At 38.2% G+C, this 20,098-nt stretch overlaps 1 protein-coding gene across 1 annotated transcript in view; it reads left to right on the forward strand.

Annotated features, from left to right (window-relative positions):
* Nucleotides 1-9,447, forward strand: part of LOC139153098 (gasdermin-A2-like) — a 39,325-nt gene extending 29,878 nt beyond the window's left edge. Inside the window, exons 9-12 of the mRNA XM_070726675.1 lie at nt 2,744-2,886; nt 4,743-4,893; nt 6,325-6,398; nt 7,931-9,447. Coding sequence (XP_070582776.1) covers nt 2,744-2,886; nt 4,743-4,893; nt 6,325-6,398; nt 7,931-8,173 — 611 coding nt within the window. The 3' untranslated portion in view covers nt 8,174-9,447. The remainder of the gene's footprint in view (nt 1-2,743; nt 2,887-4,742; nt 4,894-6,324; nt 6,399-7,930) is intronic.
* The last annotated feature ends 10,651 nt before the right edge of the window (nt 9,448-20,098 follow it).

The following is a 20,098-nucleotide window of genomic DNA, read 5'->3' on the forward strand; positions in this document are numbered from 1 at the left end:
GCCTCGGCCCGTTAGACATTAGCTCCCGGCTGATGAATGGAATATATGTTTGATTGTCTAAATGAGAGTGATTGGCTTTTAAGGAATTGGGGTTTTAGATCAGTTAATTTAATTTTAAATTTGGATTTAGGATGTTTCTGTTGTGTTTTATATGTTGTAAGCTGCCCTGAGTCTTTGGAGAGGGGTGGCATATAAATCCAATCAATCAAATTTCTGGCTTCAGGTTTTGTGATTAAAATAAAATGTTTTGTACTTTCTCTCCCCCCCCCCCCTATTACAACTGGAAAAGAAGATTCTGTTCCCCAACAAGTGTCTTTGGTAGAGCTTGACTTCATTTCATTTAAAGGGAAGGATGAAATCTTCTAACAATAGCTTAGGCCTATCTGTTTTGTTTACTTTGGGCCTCGTGGGATTATTCAGTGTACAGAATCATAAAATAGTCAAAATAATGTTTTCCTCTATGGGTCCTCAGTTCTCAATAGAGATGTTTTCTGTCAAGAAAGAGTCACACTGTGTGAGGAGCAAAATGTATAATGTTGAATGAGTGTTCATCAGAATCAAGCAGATATTTTGAATAATATTGTCATAGGTTCTTTTAGAAAGGCCCAATTTGGTGGCTCAAGACACAAAAGATTCAACAACACAGTCCCTAGACAAAACCCACAACAGCTTGCCTTCTTTTATTTATTTTATTTATTTATTTTGTCCTATACACCAGTGATTTTCAACCTTTTTTGAGCCGCGGCACATTTTTTACATTTACAAAACCATGGGACACATTGAGGGGGGGGGGCTAAAAAAAGTTTGGACAAAAAATTCTCTCATCCTTTCGCTTTATTTCTCCCTCCCTCTTTCTCTCCCTTCCTCTTTTTTTCTCTCTCTCTCCATCCCTCTTTCTTTCTCTTCCTTCTTTCCTCTTTTTTGCTCTATTTCTCTCTCCCTCCCTACCTCCCTCTATGTCTTTCTCTCTCCCACCTTCCCTCCCTCTCTTTCTCTCTCTCTCTCTCTTTCTTTCTTTCTTACTTTCTTTCTTGCTTTCTCTTGCTTTCTCTCTCTCTTATTTTCTTTCTCTCTCTTGCTTTCTCTCTCTCTTGCTTTCTTTCTCTGTCTTTCTTTCTCTCTCTCTTGCTTGCTTTCTCTCTCTCTCTCTTTCTTTCTTTTTTTCTCTCTCTCTTGTTTTCTCTCTCTCTTTTTTTCTCTCTCTCTTGTTTTCTTTCTCTCTCTGAGCTGAGGGTTTTAGTGGGTATACACATAGTAAAATACATGATGAAGGTTATAGAGGAGATACTCATAGTAAAATATATCTAAGAAAGAATAGAAAAGAAGATATAGGAATAGAACATATCAATGAAAGAATAGAGGAAGAGATATAGGAATAGAAGAAAGGTATAGGAGATATAGGAGAGCAATAGGACAGGGGATGGAAGGCACCCTAGTGCACTTGTACTCGCTCCTTACTGACCTCTTAGGAATCTGGATAGGTCAACCATGGATAATCTAAGGGTAAAGTGTTGGGGGTTTGGGGATGACACTATGGAGTCCGGTAATGAGTTCCACGCTTCGACAACTCAGTTACTAAAGTCATATTATTTACAGTCAAGTTTGGAGTGGTTAATATTAAGTTTAAATCTGTTGTGTGCTCTTGTGTTGTTGTGGTTGAAGCTGAAGTAGTCGCCAACAGGCAGGATGCTGCAGCATATGATATTGTGGGCAATATTTAGATCTTGTTTAAGGCGTCTTAATTCTAAGCTTTCTAGGCCCAGGATTGAAAGTCTAGTCTCGTAGGGTATTCTGTTTTGAGTGGAGGAGTGAAGGGCTCTTCTGGTGAAGTATGTTTGGACATTTTCAAGGGTGTTAATGTCTGAGATGCGATATGGGTTCCAAACAGATGAGCTGTATTCGAGGATGGGTCTGGTGAACGTTTTGTAAGCTCTGGTAAGTAGTGTAAGATTGCCAGAGCAGAAGCTACGTAGGATTAGGTTTACAACTCTTGAAGCCTTCTTAGCTATGTTGTTGCAGTGGGCTTTGGCACTTACATCTTTTGTTATTAGTATACCGAGGTCTTTAACCGAGTGGGGGTTATCTGTGATAATTTGATCAAAACCCACAACAACTTGCATTCTCACATATTATTCACTATTTACTCTTTTGCAAAGTTACTGCTACTCCATTATTGCTACTCCAAGTGCTATTCCTTGGGAGTACTGCTAGAAGAAAACATTCCTTTTTAGGCTGCTTTATTTCTGCACACAAATATATACCTCCTTCTCTCTTCTCTCAACATGCCTTGAGCTGTTTCATACCGCAGAGTTTATAGTCAACCTTGCCATCCTGATGCTGGAGAGGGGTTTTAAAGAAAAGGAAAAGGGAAGAAAGCATCACAGATGGTAGCAATTTTCTGGGAAGCCTGTAATAACGATGATGATGATGATGATGATGATGCAGCAACAACAACCCCAACCACAATTCATTCAGAGACCACATTGTAAAAAAATATACAGAACTTAAAAGACTGCAATACTATATGCTGGCAATATTTATTACTGTGCTCAGTTAAAATAATATCCAATTTTTATTTTTTTGCTTTTTTTTTATCCTGCTTCTTTTCATGTACAACTTAAGCCAATGAATATACCAATTCTCCCTTTCCCACCTATTTTACCCACATTTTTTTCTTCTGGGCGTTAGCCAGGATAAGAACAGCAAACACTGATTTTTAACACTTTTGTTTCTGTCCGGGAAGGCACCAGGAAAAACCTTCGAAGGGAAGTTGATGAAGAATATGCACCATTTTCTTTAATGACTTCAAAACTGCGTGGCAAATTTCTAGCTAGTTTGGTGGCTCTAATGAGGAAAAGTGACCTTTTGGGAGAACTAGTGCTCCAGGTAAAGAAGTTTCTGTTGTTAATACTGTGGTTCATTTTCTTTTCTTCTCATAGTTCTATGTAACTGTAGCAGCTGTATACGATCTATAGAAGAGTATATCGTTATATGCCATATTTTTACAAACTTCAAACTTGACAACTTTAAACCTTGTGGACTTCAAGTCCCAGAATTCCTCCTCCAGTCATGCTGGCTCAGGAATGGGAGCTGTAGCCCACAAGTCTTAAACTTTCCAAGTTTGAAGACCCTTGCACCCCTAACTCCTAACCCAGTGGTCTTCAAACATCATAGCTTTAAGATTAGTGGACTTCAACTCCCAGAATTCTTCCTCCAGTCATGCTAGCTCAGGAATGGGAGTTGAAGTCCACAAATCTTAAACTTGCCAGCTTTAAGGTTAGTGGACTTCAACTCCCAGAATTCCTCTTCTAGTCATGTTAGATGAAGTAATTAGAAGACACACACACACATTTTTGTGAAAAATGGCCATTTTCACCCAGTTTTTCCCAAACATGGGGTGGGCAAAGGCTTTGGGAAGCCTGCAGAGAACTCCTAGGGGCTGGGAATGGCAAAAATGCCCCCATTTTTTTCACAGGCCCTATGATGGGCATAAAAAATAATCTTGAGGAACAAGAAGAAGAGCCACAACTATGACAACCGTTAGATCAAAGATATCTGAGCCTAGAGTACAACTGTAACCTGAGTCAATATCCCAGGCAAGAGTTTTGAATTATCTTGAAGATAAAAGAGAAGGAGGGGAGGCATACTGATATTTGCAAGATTAATGTAAATTCTTCAAGGTATTCAAGACCACCCTGCAAAACCAAAGCCACAAATTATTATTTCTGTAACTATGACTTTATAATAAGTAGTATTAGCATGTATGACTTTCCTAATCTGGTTACCTTGAAGGGCTGTCATTTATCCTTGCAATATGACTTTGCTTAACTTTTTGGATTATTTGGGTTCTGAGACCTAAACAACTGCCAACTATCAGGTATCAACTACACACATTATTGTTTCTCCCAGAATTTGGGGGAAGTTCAAGAGATCTGGCAGGCAGAAAGGAGGAAGTTACATTGAGGGGCTGCCAGTCAGTCAATAACCAAAAGTCACAATATCCTTTTCGTCTAACACTAGAAAAGATTTTGAAAAGAATGACTTAAGTTTCCTAATCACAAATTTTAAAAAGCATTTTCCCCTATGGTTCCTAAGCTTTTCTTTGTATTTTAAAAATTCATTTAAATTCCCAGTGGACAGCAGTATTCAGACTCAATTCTCACATTACAGTAACCCATCCATATGCATGTGTACTACCAAATCCATCTGTAATATTTTATTTGTTTGTTTGTTTGTTTGTTTGTTTGTTTGTTTATTTTGTCCAATACACAATGAGGGTTTTAGTGGGTATATATCTACATACACATGGTAAAATACATGATGAAGGTTATAGAGGAGATACTCATAGTAAAATATATCTAAGAAATAATAGAAAAGAAGTTGTAGTAATAAAACATATCAATGAAAGAATAGAGGAAGAGATATAGGAATAGAAGAAAGGTATAGGAGATATAGGAGAGCAATAGGACAGGGGACGGAAGGCACTCTAGTGCACTTGTACTCGCCCCTTACTGACCTCTTAGGAATCTGGATAGGTCAACCATAGATAATCTAAGGGTAAAGTGTTGGGGGTTTGGGGATGACACTATGGAGTCTGGTAATGAGTTCCACGCTTCGACAACTCGGTTACTGAAGTCATATTTTTTACAGACAAGTTTGGAGCGGTTAATATTAAGTTTAAATCTGTTGTGTGCTCTTGTATATATTATTTTCCTGCCTATTCCTCCAACTCCAACCTCTAGCTGGAAGAGGTTCTTGAGGATCCTGAACAAGTCAAACTAAATATGGACAAATCAGAGCTTAAGAATCTAATGGACAACTTGCACGATGGCAAAGGAGCAATTGTCACTGAACTTGCTGAGGCTACCCTCTATTTTCTTCAGGCTCTTGATGGTAAAAATAGTCTCTCAAATTATAATGTTCATTAATAATTCACTAACTTTCATTACAATGGTCATTAATAATACACTAACTAAGAACAAGTAAAATTGGAAGTTAAACACATATTTACAGAATTCTTCCTCTCTCAGGAAGACTGGCAGTTAAGAAATGCAAAATATAATTAAATAAAAATTTGCAAGATGTTTTTCTACAAACATCTACCTGTTGTTTAATTGACTACAAATAAGACTTATCAACTGGCTATCACTTTCTTAACTAGTACTTGTATCTTTGCATGGAGGCTGACAAGATATTACTATTATTTTTAACCAAAACAGAAAAAAAAGAGCTAGAGTCATCATGCATAAGTATGGGTGAGGGTCGGGGGGAGAGAGATTTCCAATGTTGTTGACTCTGTTTTAAATAAATCCTACACATAATCAGAGTGTTATGTCTCAAATAGGTTGAATATCTTTATCTGGAAATGTATAGGAATGGCAAAATCTGTTGAAATCCTTGAAGCAACAAGGGGGTCATTGTTTAGTGACCCTAACTGGGACTGTCAATTCACTAATTAAGTGGAGCAGTTTGCCAGTGAAACCTCTATTATGCTTACAATCTCACTTCAGCTTTCCTTTGCTTTATAGACCTGCAGATATTGTAAATGTGAGGATTAATCAAAAAGTTATTTTTTTTATCACCATTGTAATTGCGAACCCATTTTAGCAAGTGGTTTAGCACTTGCTAAATGAGGCAGGTGCTAAACAAAATGTATCCATAGGCCATCATAGAATGGGCACACACTGTTCATACATAGCATAAAGAAATATGAAGACTTGTTTCCAAAAGGTTTCTTAATGGGTAATAATGGGCAATATTATAAATAAATGTTAGCTGTATTTAGGATAAAAAAAAACAGAGAATATCAGGAAATGCAACTTTAGACATGGTTGAAATCCATCCTTTGTGCTAATTCATCATGGCTTTACATACTATAGGAACATAGCTATGACTTATTCAATAGGCCACGATTAAAATAAACCATGGTTAAGGCCAATAAAATTCATTGATAACTTGATCAAAATTTATTAAATGGGTTTTCACTTTGTGAATTCACAATGGCTGAATTCAAACACAATAGAAAGCTAGAAACATACCGTAGGATCCTGACTTAATATAATACTGATGTAACTTACCACTGAAAGGTAAATTGCAAGGAATCAGAACTGATCTGTGATTTAGTATGGCTAATCCAGTTTCATTTGTTTATATTGGTTATGCATTCCAGCTTAGAATTTGCTATAGATAATGTACGGGTAATTAATTTCAAATTAATCTAAACCATTTCTTCCAATTGATAATAAACAATTTTGGGCAGTTATTTTTGATGTAACATTTTCTAGAACAAACCTATTTTCTCAATTTGTTTTTTATAAAATCCAGAGCTGACAGAGGTCCAGATAATGCTATTGGTAGAATCTAAGGAAAAAAATATTATATCCCAGCAACTGAAACTGGTAAGAGAACTTCTGAAGCAAAAATAATTTGCCTTATTCTTTATTCTATTCATTCTTTTTAAGGCATTAAGATATTATACGTGAGTTTTCTCTAGCTCATGAGTGTGAAACTTGATAGTGTCACTCGACATCATAAGATGTATTGCGATGTTTTTTGCCTTTGCGGAGCCAGAGTGGATGTTGCCTTTGCGTGATGTATCCAGTCCACAAGCCAGCAGTTCGACCACCTGGCTCTGGCTGAATTAAGAGGCTATGTGTACAAGGCTATATCTTCTGCTTCTTTATTGTAGAACAACAGCAATGTTAAGCGTACTTTGGGTTTCTGTTGTACTTTTATGCTCATAAAACATTGAAGCATGCACACCAGGCAGTCCTCAGCTTTTGGTCACAATTGGTACCAGAATTTCTTTTATTACATAACTCAGTCATCATGTGAATCGACACTCAATATTATTAATTTTGTGACTCAGACACATTTTATCATCACTTTTGCCATGAATGTTAGGGTAAGTCACTGCAGTCGTTAAATGAATCCAGCTTCCCATTAGCTTCTTGGAGGCAAGCAGGGAAAATGACAAATGATGGTCACATATACTGCAAACATGTTAAATACATGCCAGGTGGCAAGCACCTGATCTATGGTCATATGACTGTGGCAATGTTGCAATGTTGAAAAGTATAAGTCTTAAGTCATTTTTTTCCAGTGCTGTTGTTAAACTTAAGTGGTTAATCCAGTGCTAAATCAATGGTTGTAAACGGACTACCTGAATATACCGGTACTTTGGCTACAACTGATGTACAGTGCATACAAAACTGTTTCAAATCCAAACATTTTGAGATTAAATAGATAGTTTTACTCTCGTTTCATGCTTAGAATATTTTTAGGATGCTCAAAGCAGAATTGCATCACTTTGTTTATTTTTTGTTTATTTATTTATTTGTCAAACAATTATAGGGTGATAATTTGTACATATTAAACATTAGATAAGTAACGATAAAAAATAGACAATAGGACAGGGATGGTAGGCACAATGGTGCGCTTATGCACGCCCCTTACAGACCTCTTTAGAAAGGAGGAGAGATCAATTGTAGATAGTCTAAGGTTAAAGGTTTTGGGGTTAGGAGTAGAAACCGCAGAATCAGGTAGTGCATTTCAGGCGTTGATTACTCTGTTGCTGAAGTCGTATTTTTTGCAGTCAAGTTTGGAGCGGTTGACATTTAGTTTAAGTCGATTTCGTGCTCGTATGTCATTGCGGTCGAAGGTGAAGTAGTCGTTAACAGGTAGGACATTTTGGTATATGATTTTATGAACTATAATTAAGTCGGAACGGAGACAATGGAGTTGTAAGACCAGTGAAATTCTAATAAGACCAGTGAAATTACAAGGTTATAGCATTGCAAACTTGAAACTTAATACTAATATAATGCCATATGCACACAGCATTTTATATTGGCCTCGATTGATTTTCTACATGTGTATATTACTGATCAAATACTGCAAACTCTATTTTATTTGTTTCTTGTTTTCAAAGGTTGAAGGAATCATAGGCGAATATTTCTGCAATAAAAAACAGAATTTTACTGTAGCAGACCAGCAGCTACCTGAAGAGGAATGGGATATAACTGGAGCATTAATTGAAGAAATAAGTGGAATATCTATACAACGAAGTGGATGCACTGTTACTGTATCTGTACCCCCTGATGTTTCTTCAACCCTCCCTGCACTATATGTGGCCCTATTTGCACTTGCTCTTCTCTCTAAGGAAAGTTTTTAAGCCATTCTTGTAAACCAGAATATGTTTGCAGATAGAAAAGAATAATGCACAAATGCGGAAGTCTGATATATTCAAAATGAAAGTTGTAATCTGACAGCCTTATTTGAAAGGAAGCTTGTCTGAGAATATCAATTTATATTAGGTATTTATTTACATTCAATTTTCCCCAATTGCATTCACAAAAAACTCTAAATCATTTGGATGGGAGTTAACAGGCTCAAGCTACACCCCAAAACTGAGTGGCTGTGGGTTCTGCCCCTGAAGGACCATACTATCTTTGGTTCGGGGGGGGGGGGAGAAATAACCCCCTCAGATCGGGTTCGCAACTTGGGTGTCCTCCTACATCCCCAGCTGATACTAGATCAACACCTTTCAGCTGTGGTTAGGGGGATCTTTCCACAGGCTCGCCTAGTGCACCAGCTGCGACCCTACCGAGACCAAGAGGCTCTTCACATGGTCACCCATGCTCTTATCACCTCATGCAGCTGTGAGAGCTATTGTGTATCATTACAACTCTCTGCAAGCTGCACTGACTCTCACTCTTTATTTTTATTTATTTTATTTATTTAATTGGATTTGTATGCTGCCCCTCCGAGGACTCACAGCATATATATAAAAAAACAGAACAATAATATAATTCAATTAGTACTACAATATTAAAAACAATTAAAAAGAGAAGATTAACCTAAAAAATTAACTTATTAACCAAACATTCAGCAATCATCAAAGCTTTGCATGGTTTAGGACCAGACTATCTTTGAGACCGCCTTCTACCGCACAGCTCCAAGTTTTTAATAAGGGTCCACACAGTTGGTCTTCTCCAGGTCCCGTCTACCAAACAGTGTCGGCTGGCAGGGCCACAGGGAAGGGCCTTCCCTGTGGTGGATCCAATGCTCTGGAACCAACTGCATTTAGAGATCCATACTACACCCACTCTACTGGCTTTCTGGAAAACTCTTTAAGACCTGGCTTTTCCAGCAGGCTTGGGGCCATTGATCGAATGAGATTACTATCTTGATCCGACCATGAGTGATTAAGAGATATGCATAGTTTTATGAAGGGCTATTAATGTATTCTTAAACTGTCTTTTAATTGTTGTTTTTATTGAAAGCTGCCCAGAGTCATATGGAGTTGGATGGCATATTAATTAATTAATTAATTAATTAAATACATTTGTAGTTTGGCTTAATGGATCGTTCAAACCTAGATTAGGGCCAGTCAGAAACCATTACAGTGATTAAAATAATAACTAAATATAAGAAGAAAAAGAAAAACTAGATTTGCAGGCAATGTTCCCTTTAATTTTTTTTCGGTTTGGACAGAAAAGTATAATGTCTGAGCAGCATATTTTTATGCCTGGGTGTGGATCGGTTAGAAATAAAAAGTGACCTCAGGACACACAGCAATGGTCATAAATATGAAACGGCAGCAAAGTTTTGATCCTGTGATCATCGGGCTTCTGCGAAGGTCTTAAGTGTGAAAAGGATGCATAAGTCACTTTGTGTTGCGACTTTGAACGGTCAGTAAATGAACCATTGTAAGTCAAGGACTACCTACCTTCCCCCTAGATGTTTTCTGTGGAGCTTCAAAATCTGCTGATCTGCTTCTAAAACAGTGCACTGGTCAGACAGATAATCCTCAACTTCTGTTCTGACCCCAATGGAGGCCAACGTTTCTATCTCCTGAGTAAGACGGTTATTAAGTGAGTTCTGCCTCACTTTACCACCTTTCTTGCCACAGTCGTTAAGTGAATCCCTGAAGTTGCTTGTCAGAAGATCCCAAAAGATGTTCACATAACCCTGGGACATGGCCACCATCATAACTACGTTGTCAAATGTCCAAAGTTTGATCCAATAACCCTTTTATTTTTCTAACAAAGTCCTTCCTTCCTAGAAGGAAGAATAGAAAGAATAAAATGGAAAAGGGGATTAAAAGGGGATACAAAAAATAAAAAAGAAAAGGGTTCAGTTCAAAGTTCTGCTTAGGTTAAAGAAATTGGAGTTTGAGAAGGGTTGATTAAGCTCAGAGTATTGTTTTGTTTGCTCTTTTTTAACTTTAATTATTATTTTTATTTAGATATATGAATTTAGGAATTGCTGATCTGTTTTAATACAGTTAGAAGTATTGATTACAATAAAATATGTAGTAGGTGATACTGATTTGAATTAATGCATAAATGGAATTTAATTTAGAATTGTTGGGGAGATTAACGATATTAATGATTTTTAATTGATTGAAAATAGAGTATATTTATAATTTTTTCCTTTTTTTTCTTTTCTCAAATTGACTGAAATTTAAGATTAATAATTCAGTAAGAAATGTAGATAAGTATTAATTGGCTAAATGTTAGATGGGCTGAAATAATTTTTAAATTTGGGATTAGGTAAATGTACTATTTAGAGGGGAGAAGCAGTCTGAAATTTGTATATGTTTTGTTTTTAATTTTCTTTTGTTAGCATCTTATTGGCTATACAAGATTTTCTTGGTTTATAGAAAAATGTATAAAGAAAGAAGGAAGCACTATAATTATTGTTGTACTTTTTGAAGGAACATTAAGGAGAGAATTTAATTAAAAGAAAATGTATGTAACTGGATGACAAACTTAGAAAAAAACTTTTGCAACTTTTTGATGATTGATATTAGTTACTAATAAAATACCACATTTTATTCAGGGAAAATTAGATGGTACACTTGCTTGTTATCCGCTGCCACAGTAACGGGGAGAGCGAAGATTGGTATTTGGGTGGGGGATTGAGCTGGAGAGAGATGCCCTGTGTGAATGAAAAGGGAGGTTTGCTCCCATGTTCTACTGCACAGCTGGGTGGACTTGTTTATGCCCAGTCAAGGTCAACCATCTCAGAGTATCAGATGGGCAAAAACTCCTGAAGATGCAGTCCACATGATACCACTTGGATTGGGGATTGGACATTGGAGCCAAGGTAGTGCAGCAGGTAGAGTGCAGTACTGCAGGCCACTAAAGCTGACTGTAGATCTGTAGGTCAGCGGTTCAAATTTTATCACCCGCTCAAGGTTGACTCAGCCTTCCATCCTTCCAAGGTGGGTAAAATGAGGACCCGGATTGTGGGAGCAATATGCTGGCTCTGTTAAAAAAGTGCTATTGCTAACATGTTGTAAGCTGCCCTGAATCTAAGGAGAAGGGCAGCATTTTAAAAAATCCAATAAATAAATAAATTTGTCTTGGGGTTTGGGGGATACTTCAAATATGTAATTTTCACGCCTTTTGCTTCTGATCTTGTTTTTCTTTCGTTGCTATTAGTTCAAACTCAATAACTCTCTACAAACATGGAGTTGGGCTTCTCCTTTCTTGGCTTTTGAATGGAGGGATATTAGACATCTACTTTCAGATTGGATTTGCTTAATACTCATATGATTCATTTAATCACTGCAGCAAAAAGATCATAAAATTGGGCAAAACATATTTAACAACTACTGTATTTTTTGGAGTATAAGATACACCTTCCCCCCCCCCTTCAAAAGAAGGTGAAAACTTGGGTGCATCTTATACACTGAATGTAGCCCCACCCTGCCTTCCCCACTCTGTGATCTCTGCCTGCCAGCAATTTACCTCCTTGCAGCAAACAGCAGCAGAGGGTGATTAGTACAAGCCACTGATTGTCTAACTTCTGCCATCTGACACTCAGCTGATTGAACTTGCTGGCAAGCCCACCTGCTGAAATGAAAGTGAAACTAAAGCTGCACGGAGGCAAATTGCTGCAGGAAGAGACAAAGGCTGAAACTGGCTGTTTGCTTTTTGCTGCAAGGAGGTAAGTCAATAACTATAAATGTCTATAGAATGTTCAAATTATTTGACTTGTTTTTTAAAGACTTGTTTTTTAAAGACTGTTAAGTTCTAGACAACTTAACAAAATGAAGAAGCTTTTTAAAATAAATGCTTGGTTAGAAGAGGCCCAGTGCTATTGTATCTTCTTTTAAATAGCAGAGAATACTTCCAGAAAGCCACATCAATTTTAAAGATCTGTAAAAGTATAATCTGAAATTATGTTTATAAGTGGATAGATAAAAATAAAAATTAAATGTTGTGAGAAATGTATGAATATATTAAAATGACTTTATATTTTTTCTTTTTTATTAACTCAATTTTATGTTGTTACAATGTTTGAACAAAATTCTTCTTTTCACTTAGATTAATATGTTGAATTAATGAATTAAGAATATATTCTTTTTCTGTATTAAAAATTAACTTCTAAGACGAGAGGGGTTATTGTAACCCCTACTATGTGTTAAGTGTTTGTATGTTTGTGTGTGATTTTTATGAAAAATTAATAAAGTTTTACCAAAAAAAATAATAATTAGGAGTTAGTGTGATTACATTTAAGAAAAAAATTGGGATTAATATACTGCCATAATGTACATTTATTTATTTATTTATTTATTTATTTATCTGTCAAACAAGTATAGTGTTATAGTACATATTAATATAACATAACATAAGTAGAATGTAGTAATAGAAAGGATAATAAGACCGGGACATTAGGCACATAAGTGCACTTATGCACGCCCCTTACAGACCTCTTAGAAAAGAGGAGAAGTCAATTGTAGATAATGTAAGGTTGAAGATTTTGGGGTTGGGGGAAGCAACAACAGAGTTAGGTAATGAGTTCCAGGCGGTGACCACTCTATTGCTGAAATTGTATTTTCTGCAGTCAAGTTTGGAGCGATATACATTCAGTTTGTATCACGTTCTCTTGTGTTGTTGTTGTTGTTGTTGTTAAAGGTGAAGTAGTCACTGACAGGGAGTACGTTATGATGTATGATTTTATGAACAGTTAAATCAGTTTAGAAATGACGTAGTTGTAAATTTTCTAAATTTAGTATTTGAAGTCTGGAGGAGTAGGGTAATTTGTTACGTGAGGAGGAATAAAGGACTCTTCTTGTGAAGTATTTCTGGACTCCTTTGATTGTATTAATATCTGATATGCAGTGTGGATTCCACACAGGTGAGCTATATTCTAGAATAGGTCTGATGAATGTTTTGTATGCTCTGGTTAATAAATCAGTGTTTCTAGAGAAGAAGCTACGTAAGATTAGGTTTACAATTCTTAAAGCCTTTTTGGCAATGCTGTTACAGAGGGCTCTAGCACCTAAGTCATTGGAAATGAGTACTCCAAGGTCTTTGACTGAGTGAGGGTCTGCTGTTAGTTCAGTTTTACCAAGTATGTATTTGTTGGTAGAGATTTGAAGTTGCCAGTTGGTAGACCATTCAGCTACATGGTCAAGGTCCTTTTGAAGGGTAGAAGTATTGTCAGTAGTATTAAATAGTTTAACATCATCAGCAAAGAGAACACAATTGCTTGTCATGTAGTCACAGAGATCGTTTATGTAGAGTATAACGAGAGTAGGTCCTAAAATACTGCCTTGTGGGACACCACTGTTAACTGGAGCAGGATTAGATATGGCATTACCTATTTTGACCACTTGTTGTCTATCGGACAGGAACGCTGAAATCCAATCATGCACAGATCCAGAGATGCCATAGGATTTTAGTTTCAGAAGAAGTTTGTCATGAACTACTGAGTCAAAGGCTTTGCAAAAGTCTATATAGATTGCAATTTCTCCAATTCTTTGCTATTTTGATGGGTCAGGCATACAGTCATAGAAATACTTCTAGTATTTCTAAAACTTATTACATTGGTGTAATTAGTTGTATTTTAGTGATGTCACAATTTATCTCCCAGGCACCTTCTCCTCAACTCATGTTTAGAAAAGAGGACTTCACAACTGTTACTGGCAAATATAAAAGAACTATGATAAAATTAAAATAAACTGTAAAACAGCTCCTTCTATAGCATGAACCACCTGACCACAGAAAATACTTTCCCCCCATGTATAAACATTCCTTCAGACCCACATCAGTATTACAGCCACTAACAAAAATTACTTTCTCTTTTTTTCTTTTTAAAATAATGGTAATTTTTTGTGGCTTTAAGTAGTCACAATAAAAACATTTTCCACTCTAGCATTTGTCAATGGAAGCATAACTATCAAGCAGCTACATTAAAAAAAAAAAACTTCCACGGGGTGGCTGCAAAACCAGAGGGCTTGAAGCAGGAAATTGACTAGGCTTTGAGAATTGGCTTGTGCTATAATTTGGCCCAAATACTGAGGTACAACAGGTCCTTGGCCCTCCCTAGCAGCAGTTGGAGTAATGGTTGCCCCTGGAATAGCAGAGGGAACTACAGGAACAGGAACAGGTTGGGATACAAGGGCCAGAGGCAAAAATGTTCCTCCCTATAAGCGGTGGAGAAGCAATGACTTCCTGTTCTACTTGGGGCCCCTGGAGGTAGAACAGGTGCCCCTCCCCAAGTAAGTGGGGAGACAAACCCAGAGTGGGTGATCTAATTCCTCAGATTCTGGAATTTCAGCCAATCTGGCAGCTTTGGCAAACTGACTGTCTTCAGCTTTTTGCCTCCTCTCTCCATCCTTATTTGTATCTGCAGAAGATTTAGAAGATGCAGGAGATCTAGATCTGCAGCGGTCAAACTCCCCCTTTAGAGATGCTCTGGAAGGGTGTGGGCTGGGCTTTTCAGCCCGTTAGTCCTCACTATGCCACTTAGAAGAGGAGCAGTCAGAAGAATCTGAACTCCAAATACACAGATAATCTCCACTGTTAAAGACCTCGGTATTTATTTATTTATTGGATTTGTATGCCACCCCTCTCCATAGACTCGGTGCGGCTAACAACAATGATAAAAACAGCATGTAACAATCCAATTAATAAAACAACTAAAAACCCTTATTATAAAACCAAACATACACACAAACATACCATGCATAACTTGTAATGGCCTAGGGGGAAGGAATATCTTAACTCCCCCATGCCTGGCGGCATAAGTGAGTCTTGAGTAGTTTACGAAAGACAGGGAGGGTGGGGCAGTTCTAATCTCCGGGGGGAGTTGGTTCCAGAGGGCCGGGGCCGCCACAGAGAAGGCTCTTCCCCTGGGGCCCACCAAACAACATTGTTTAGTCAATGGGACACGGAGAAGGCCCACTCTATGGGACCTTATCGGTCGCTGGGATTCGTGCGGTAGCAGGCGGTTCCAGAGGTAATCTGGTATACTAATAACACAAGATTTAAGTGCCAAAGCCCACTGCAACAACATAGACAAGAAGGCTTTAAGAGTTGTAAACCTAATCCTACGTAGCTTCAGCTGGCAGCAGAGATGCCCCAGTTAGTCCCGCCCAGGAGCCACCAGCAGGAAGATATCCTGCATGAAGGAAAGCAGCTCGTGAAGGAGTCAATACTTCCCAGTCTCTGGCAAGTGGGCAATGCAGGCAACCGTCATTTCCCTGACGAGCTGCTTTCCTTTCTGCAGGATTGACCAGGGTGCCTCTGCCATCGATGCACCAGCCAATAGCCGGGGGGCTGGATCCTGTGCGGGGGCGGGGGCATCCCTCAGTCCCGGCCGGGAGTCACCAGTGGAAAGAAATCCTGCAGGAAGGAGAGCAGCTTGTTGGGGAGACGATGCTCCTCCGTCTCTGGCAAGTGGGCAACGCGGGCCACCATCCTCTCCCCGACAAGCTGCTTTCCTTCCTATTCTTCCCAAGAGTTACTTCATTTCTACTAATTGTGGCATACCTATATCCACAAGACTGTGCAAATAAGACATTAAGAACTCTAGCTGATCAGTTTATGGAGGCTGAAGCCAAAACCACAATTCGCTGGCCATTATTTTGGAAAATTTAAACAAGACAAACTTAAGGAAAGAGCTTTCATCCTGTCAATTGTTCCACTAGAGGCAAGAATATTTTAGACCATTGCTACACAACATTAAAATATGCTTATCGGTCTTTACCATGAGTAGCTGTGAGACACTCTGGTCATGGTATGATTCACCTTGTACCTGCTTACAGGCAAAGACTTAAAACCACAAAACCAATAATTAAATCAATGAAGTCTTGGATTGAGGAGGCAAATTTAAAGCTACAGGCTTGCTTTGACTGCACTGATTGGGATATTTTTGAAGACACCTCTGCAGACCTGGATGAACTCACAACTACTATAACATCATATGTCAGCTTCTGTGAAGACCTATGTGTACTGACCAGGAACTTGTTAATATACAGCAACAACAAACCTTGGTTCGCAGGTAACTTTAAGCAACTATGTCATTCCAAAAAAGAAACCTATAGAAAAGATGATAAAATGCTGTACAAACAGACCAGAAATGTATTGACAAGTGAGATGAGAGCAGCAAAAAGAAACTACTCTGAAAAGCTAAAGAATCAGTTCTCAACAAATGTACCAGCAAACATGTGGAGAACTTTTAAAAATATCACTGGTTATGACAAACCACCTTCCCAGGCTGAAAGAAATCCACAACTGGCAGTGTCTTAATGCAGGTTTGGAAGGAAACTACAACCAATCTCCACAACCCCCTTCTCCCAGACACACCAACAACAGCCAAGCCTCCTGCAATTGACGTTATACCATCGCGTTCACAATCCCTAGTAATAAAAGAAAAGGAAGTACAAGACCTGTTTCACTGACAAAAGCCAGGAAAAGCTCCATGCACAGACAAGATAACACTTATTGCTTAAAAGTCTGTGCTGCCTAATTGGCCCCCATCTTAACCAAATCTTCAATAAATTGCTAGAGGTGTGCTATGTTCCTCCTTGCTTCAAACACTCTACTATCATCCCAGTGCCAAAGAAGCTCACTATCAATTAACTGAACAACTACAGACTAGTTGCTCCAACATCTCTAGTTATGAAAACCTAGTGCTGCCCCCACAGATCCACTGTTGGCCCCTCTGCAATTTGCATACTGAGCAAACAGATCAACAGTTAATAATGACCTATAAAGCCCTTCATGGCATCGGACCAGAATATCTCCGGGACCGCCTTCTGCCGCATGAATCCCAGCGACCGGTTAGGTCTCACAGAGTTGGCTTTCCCCGGGTCCCGTCGACTAAACAATGTCATTTGGCGGGACCCAGGGGAAGAGCCTTCTCTGTGGCAGCCCCGACCCTCTGGAACCAACTCCCCCCAGAGATCAGAGTTGCCCCCACCTTCCTTGCCTTTCATAAGCTCCTTAAAACCCACCTCTGTTGTTAGGCATGGGGGAATTGAGATATTCCCTTCCCCCTAGGCTTATAAAATTTATGCATGGTATGTCTGTATGTATGATTGGTTTCTTAAACTGGGGGGGGGGGTTACATTACTTTTAGTATTAGATTTGTTCATATTGTCTTTTTGCTGTTGTTAGCCGCCCCGAGTCTAAGGAGAGGGGCGGCATACAAATCTAATAAATAAATAAAATAAATAAGTAAAATAAATAAATATGGCTTGGCACTACATCCTACCTCATAAATCTCCAAAGATCTAGTCAAGGATCCTCTTTGTAAATTTTAGTTCAGCATTCAATACCATCCTTCCAGACATTCCAAACCAGCTAGCAGTACCCAAACACACTGGTAAGTGGATCATAAACTTCCTAACAACAGGAAATAGCAGGTGAAGCTAAGCAGAATCACATCAGATACCTGTACAACAGGTGGCCTCCCACTTCTTTCTTTGTATATCAATGACCGCACCTCTAACGATCCACTTGCTAAATTACTGAAGTTTGCAGATGACACAGCAGTTATTGGACTCATTCGAGACAATGATTAATCCACATACAGATAGAAGTTTCCACAACTAACCTTGTGGAGTCTGGAACTGAATGCACTCAAAATCATAGAAATGGTGGTAGACTTACTTCCACCTCTTACTATACTAGACAAAACAAAACAGAATCAGCATAAAGACCTTCAAATTTCTAGATTTGACCATATTGCAAGATCTAAAATGAAGACCTAACATCAAAAACGTCATCAAAAAAGCACAACAAAGCATGTTCTTTCAGTGCCAACTCAGAAAGCTGAAACTGCCCAAGGAGCTGCTGACACAGTTCTACAGAGGAACAAACTGAACAAACAAATTATCATAGATAACCCCCACTCGGTCAAAGACCTCGGAATACTAATAACAAAAGACCTAAGTGCCAAAGCCCACTGCAACCACATCACTAAAAAAGCTTCAAGAGCTGTTAATCTAATCCTACATAGCTTCTGCTCTAGCAATCTCACACTACTTACCAGAGCTTACAAAACTTTCGCCAGACCCATCCTTGAATACAGCTCATCTGTTTGGAACCCATATCGCATCTCAGACATTAACACCCTTGAAAATCTCCAAAGATACTTCACCAGAAGAGCCCTTCATTCCTCCACTCGAAATAGAATACCCTACGAGACTAGACTTTCAATCCTGGGCCTAGAAAGCTTAGAACTAAGATGCCTTAAACATGATCTAAGTATTACTCACAAGATCATATGCGGCAACGTCCTGCCTGTCAATGACTACTTCAGCTTCAACCACAACAACACAAGAGCACACAACAGATACAAGCTTAATATTAACCGCTCCAAATTAGACTGTAAAAAATACGACTTTAGTAATCGAGTTGTCAAAGCATGGAATTTATTACCAGACTCTGTAGTATCTTCCCCTATCCCACAACATTTTACCCTCAGACTACCCACAGTTGACCTCTCCAGATTCCTAAGAGGTCAGTAAGGGGCGTGCATAAGTGCACTAGTGTGCCTCCTGTCCCCTGTCCTATTGTCTCTCCTATATCTCATATATCATATCTACTATTCTTCTATTCTAATCTTCTTATACTACTCTCATATTATTCCTCTATTCTCTATTTGATATATTCTACTCCCAAATTTTCACTTCTATTCTTTCTCATATATATTTACTCGAGTATAACCTCTATAACCTTCATTGTTTATTGTTGTGTATTGGACAAAAGAAAATGAATGAATGAATGAATGAATGAATGAATGAATGAATGAATGAATGAATAAATGGGTCTGTCGTCTGCACCTTTATAACAAACAATTGCTACCAACCTTCCTTCCATTGAGGACCTGTATACTGCACAAGTCAAAAATTGGGCTTTGAAAATATTTACGGACATCTCAAATCCCAGACACAAACTGCTTCAACTCTTACTTTCAAAACAATGCTATAGAGCACTGCACACCAGAACAATTAGACGCAAGAACAGATTTTTCCTGAGCACCATCATTCAGATAAACAATTCCCTCAACTCTGTCAAACTATTAATCTTTTCATGATTCCCACCACCCCTCTCCTCCTACAAATAACTGCATGACTGTAACTTTGTTGCTTGGATTCTTACAATTTATATTGACTCCTTCCTAATAAGATTTGATTGTTTATATGCACTTGGCCAATAAATTCTAAATTCTGTTTTGTTCTATTCTATTCTATTCTATTCTATTCTACCAATACATAAAATGAAAGACTTAGAAGTTTCTTTTACTTGCAAAGTACTCTTGAAAATGCAGTGTTTTCCCATATTAACATTTAGTTCCTATCATTTTATCAGGAATAGAACTTGCTGAAAACTTGGTGTTCGCTGAACTTTTGGTGCTTGAGATAGAGAATGCACAAACGTGAGAGCCACCCAGACTGAGGTCACCCAATAAATTTAAGGCTTCAGATAAAAAGGGTTTCGAGATGAGAGCAAAACGGCGGTGAGTAAGAAATAGACACCTTCTAGTCGTGTTTTTCAGTCTTAACGGATGTGTACATTTCCAACTTACAGAATTTCCGAGCATTTGAACAGTCCTGTAAATGTGTTCCTTTGGATCTTTTGAACAGGGCGGGATGGGGGATTTGGAAATCGTTCACTGTGCTTTTATTTACCGCTCTTCCTGCCACATTGAAACAAATCCATGAAAATAATGCATATCTCCTGTAGCTGTCTCAGCCTGACTTAGAGAAAGTCCCGTCGATCGTTGTAATATTTTCCATTGTTCACACAGGGACTTTCTCAGTTTAAGAATCATTAGCGATGGAAGGAAC

This window comes from Erythrolamprus reginae, chromosome Z, assembly GCF_031021105.1.
Source record: "Erythrolamprus reginae isolate rEryReg1 chromosome Z, rEryReg1.hap1, whole genome shotgun sequence".
Classification (NCBI taxonomy): domain Eukaryota; kingdom Metazoa; phylum Chordata; class Lepidosauria; order Squamata; family Dipsadidae; genus Erythrolamprus; species Erythrolamprus reginae.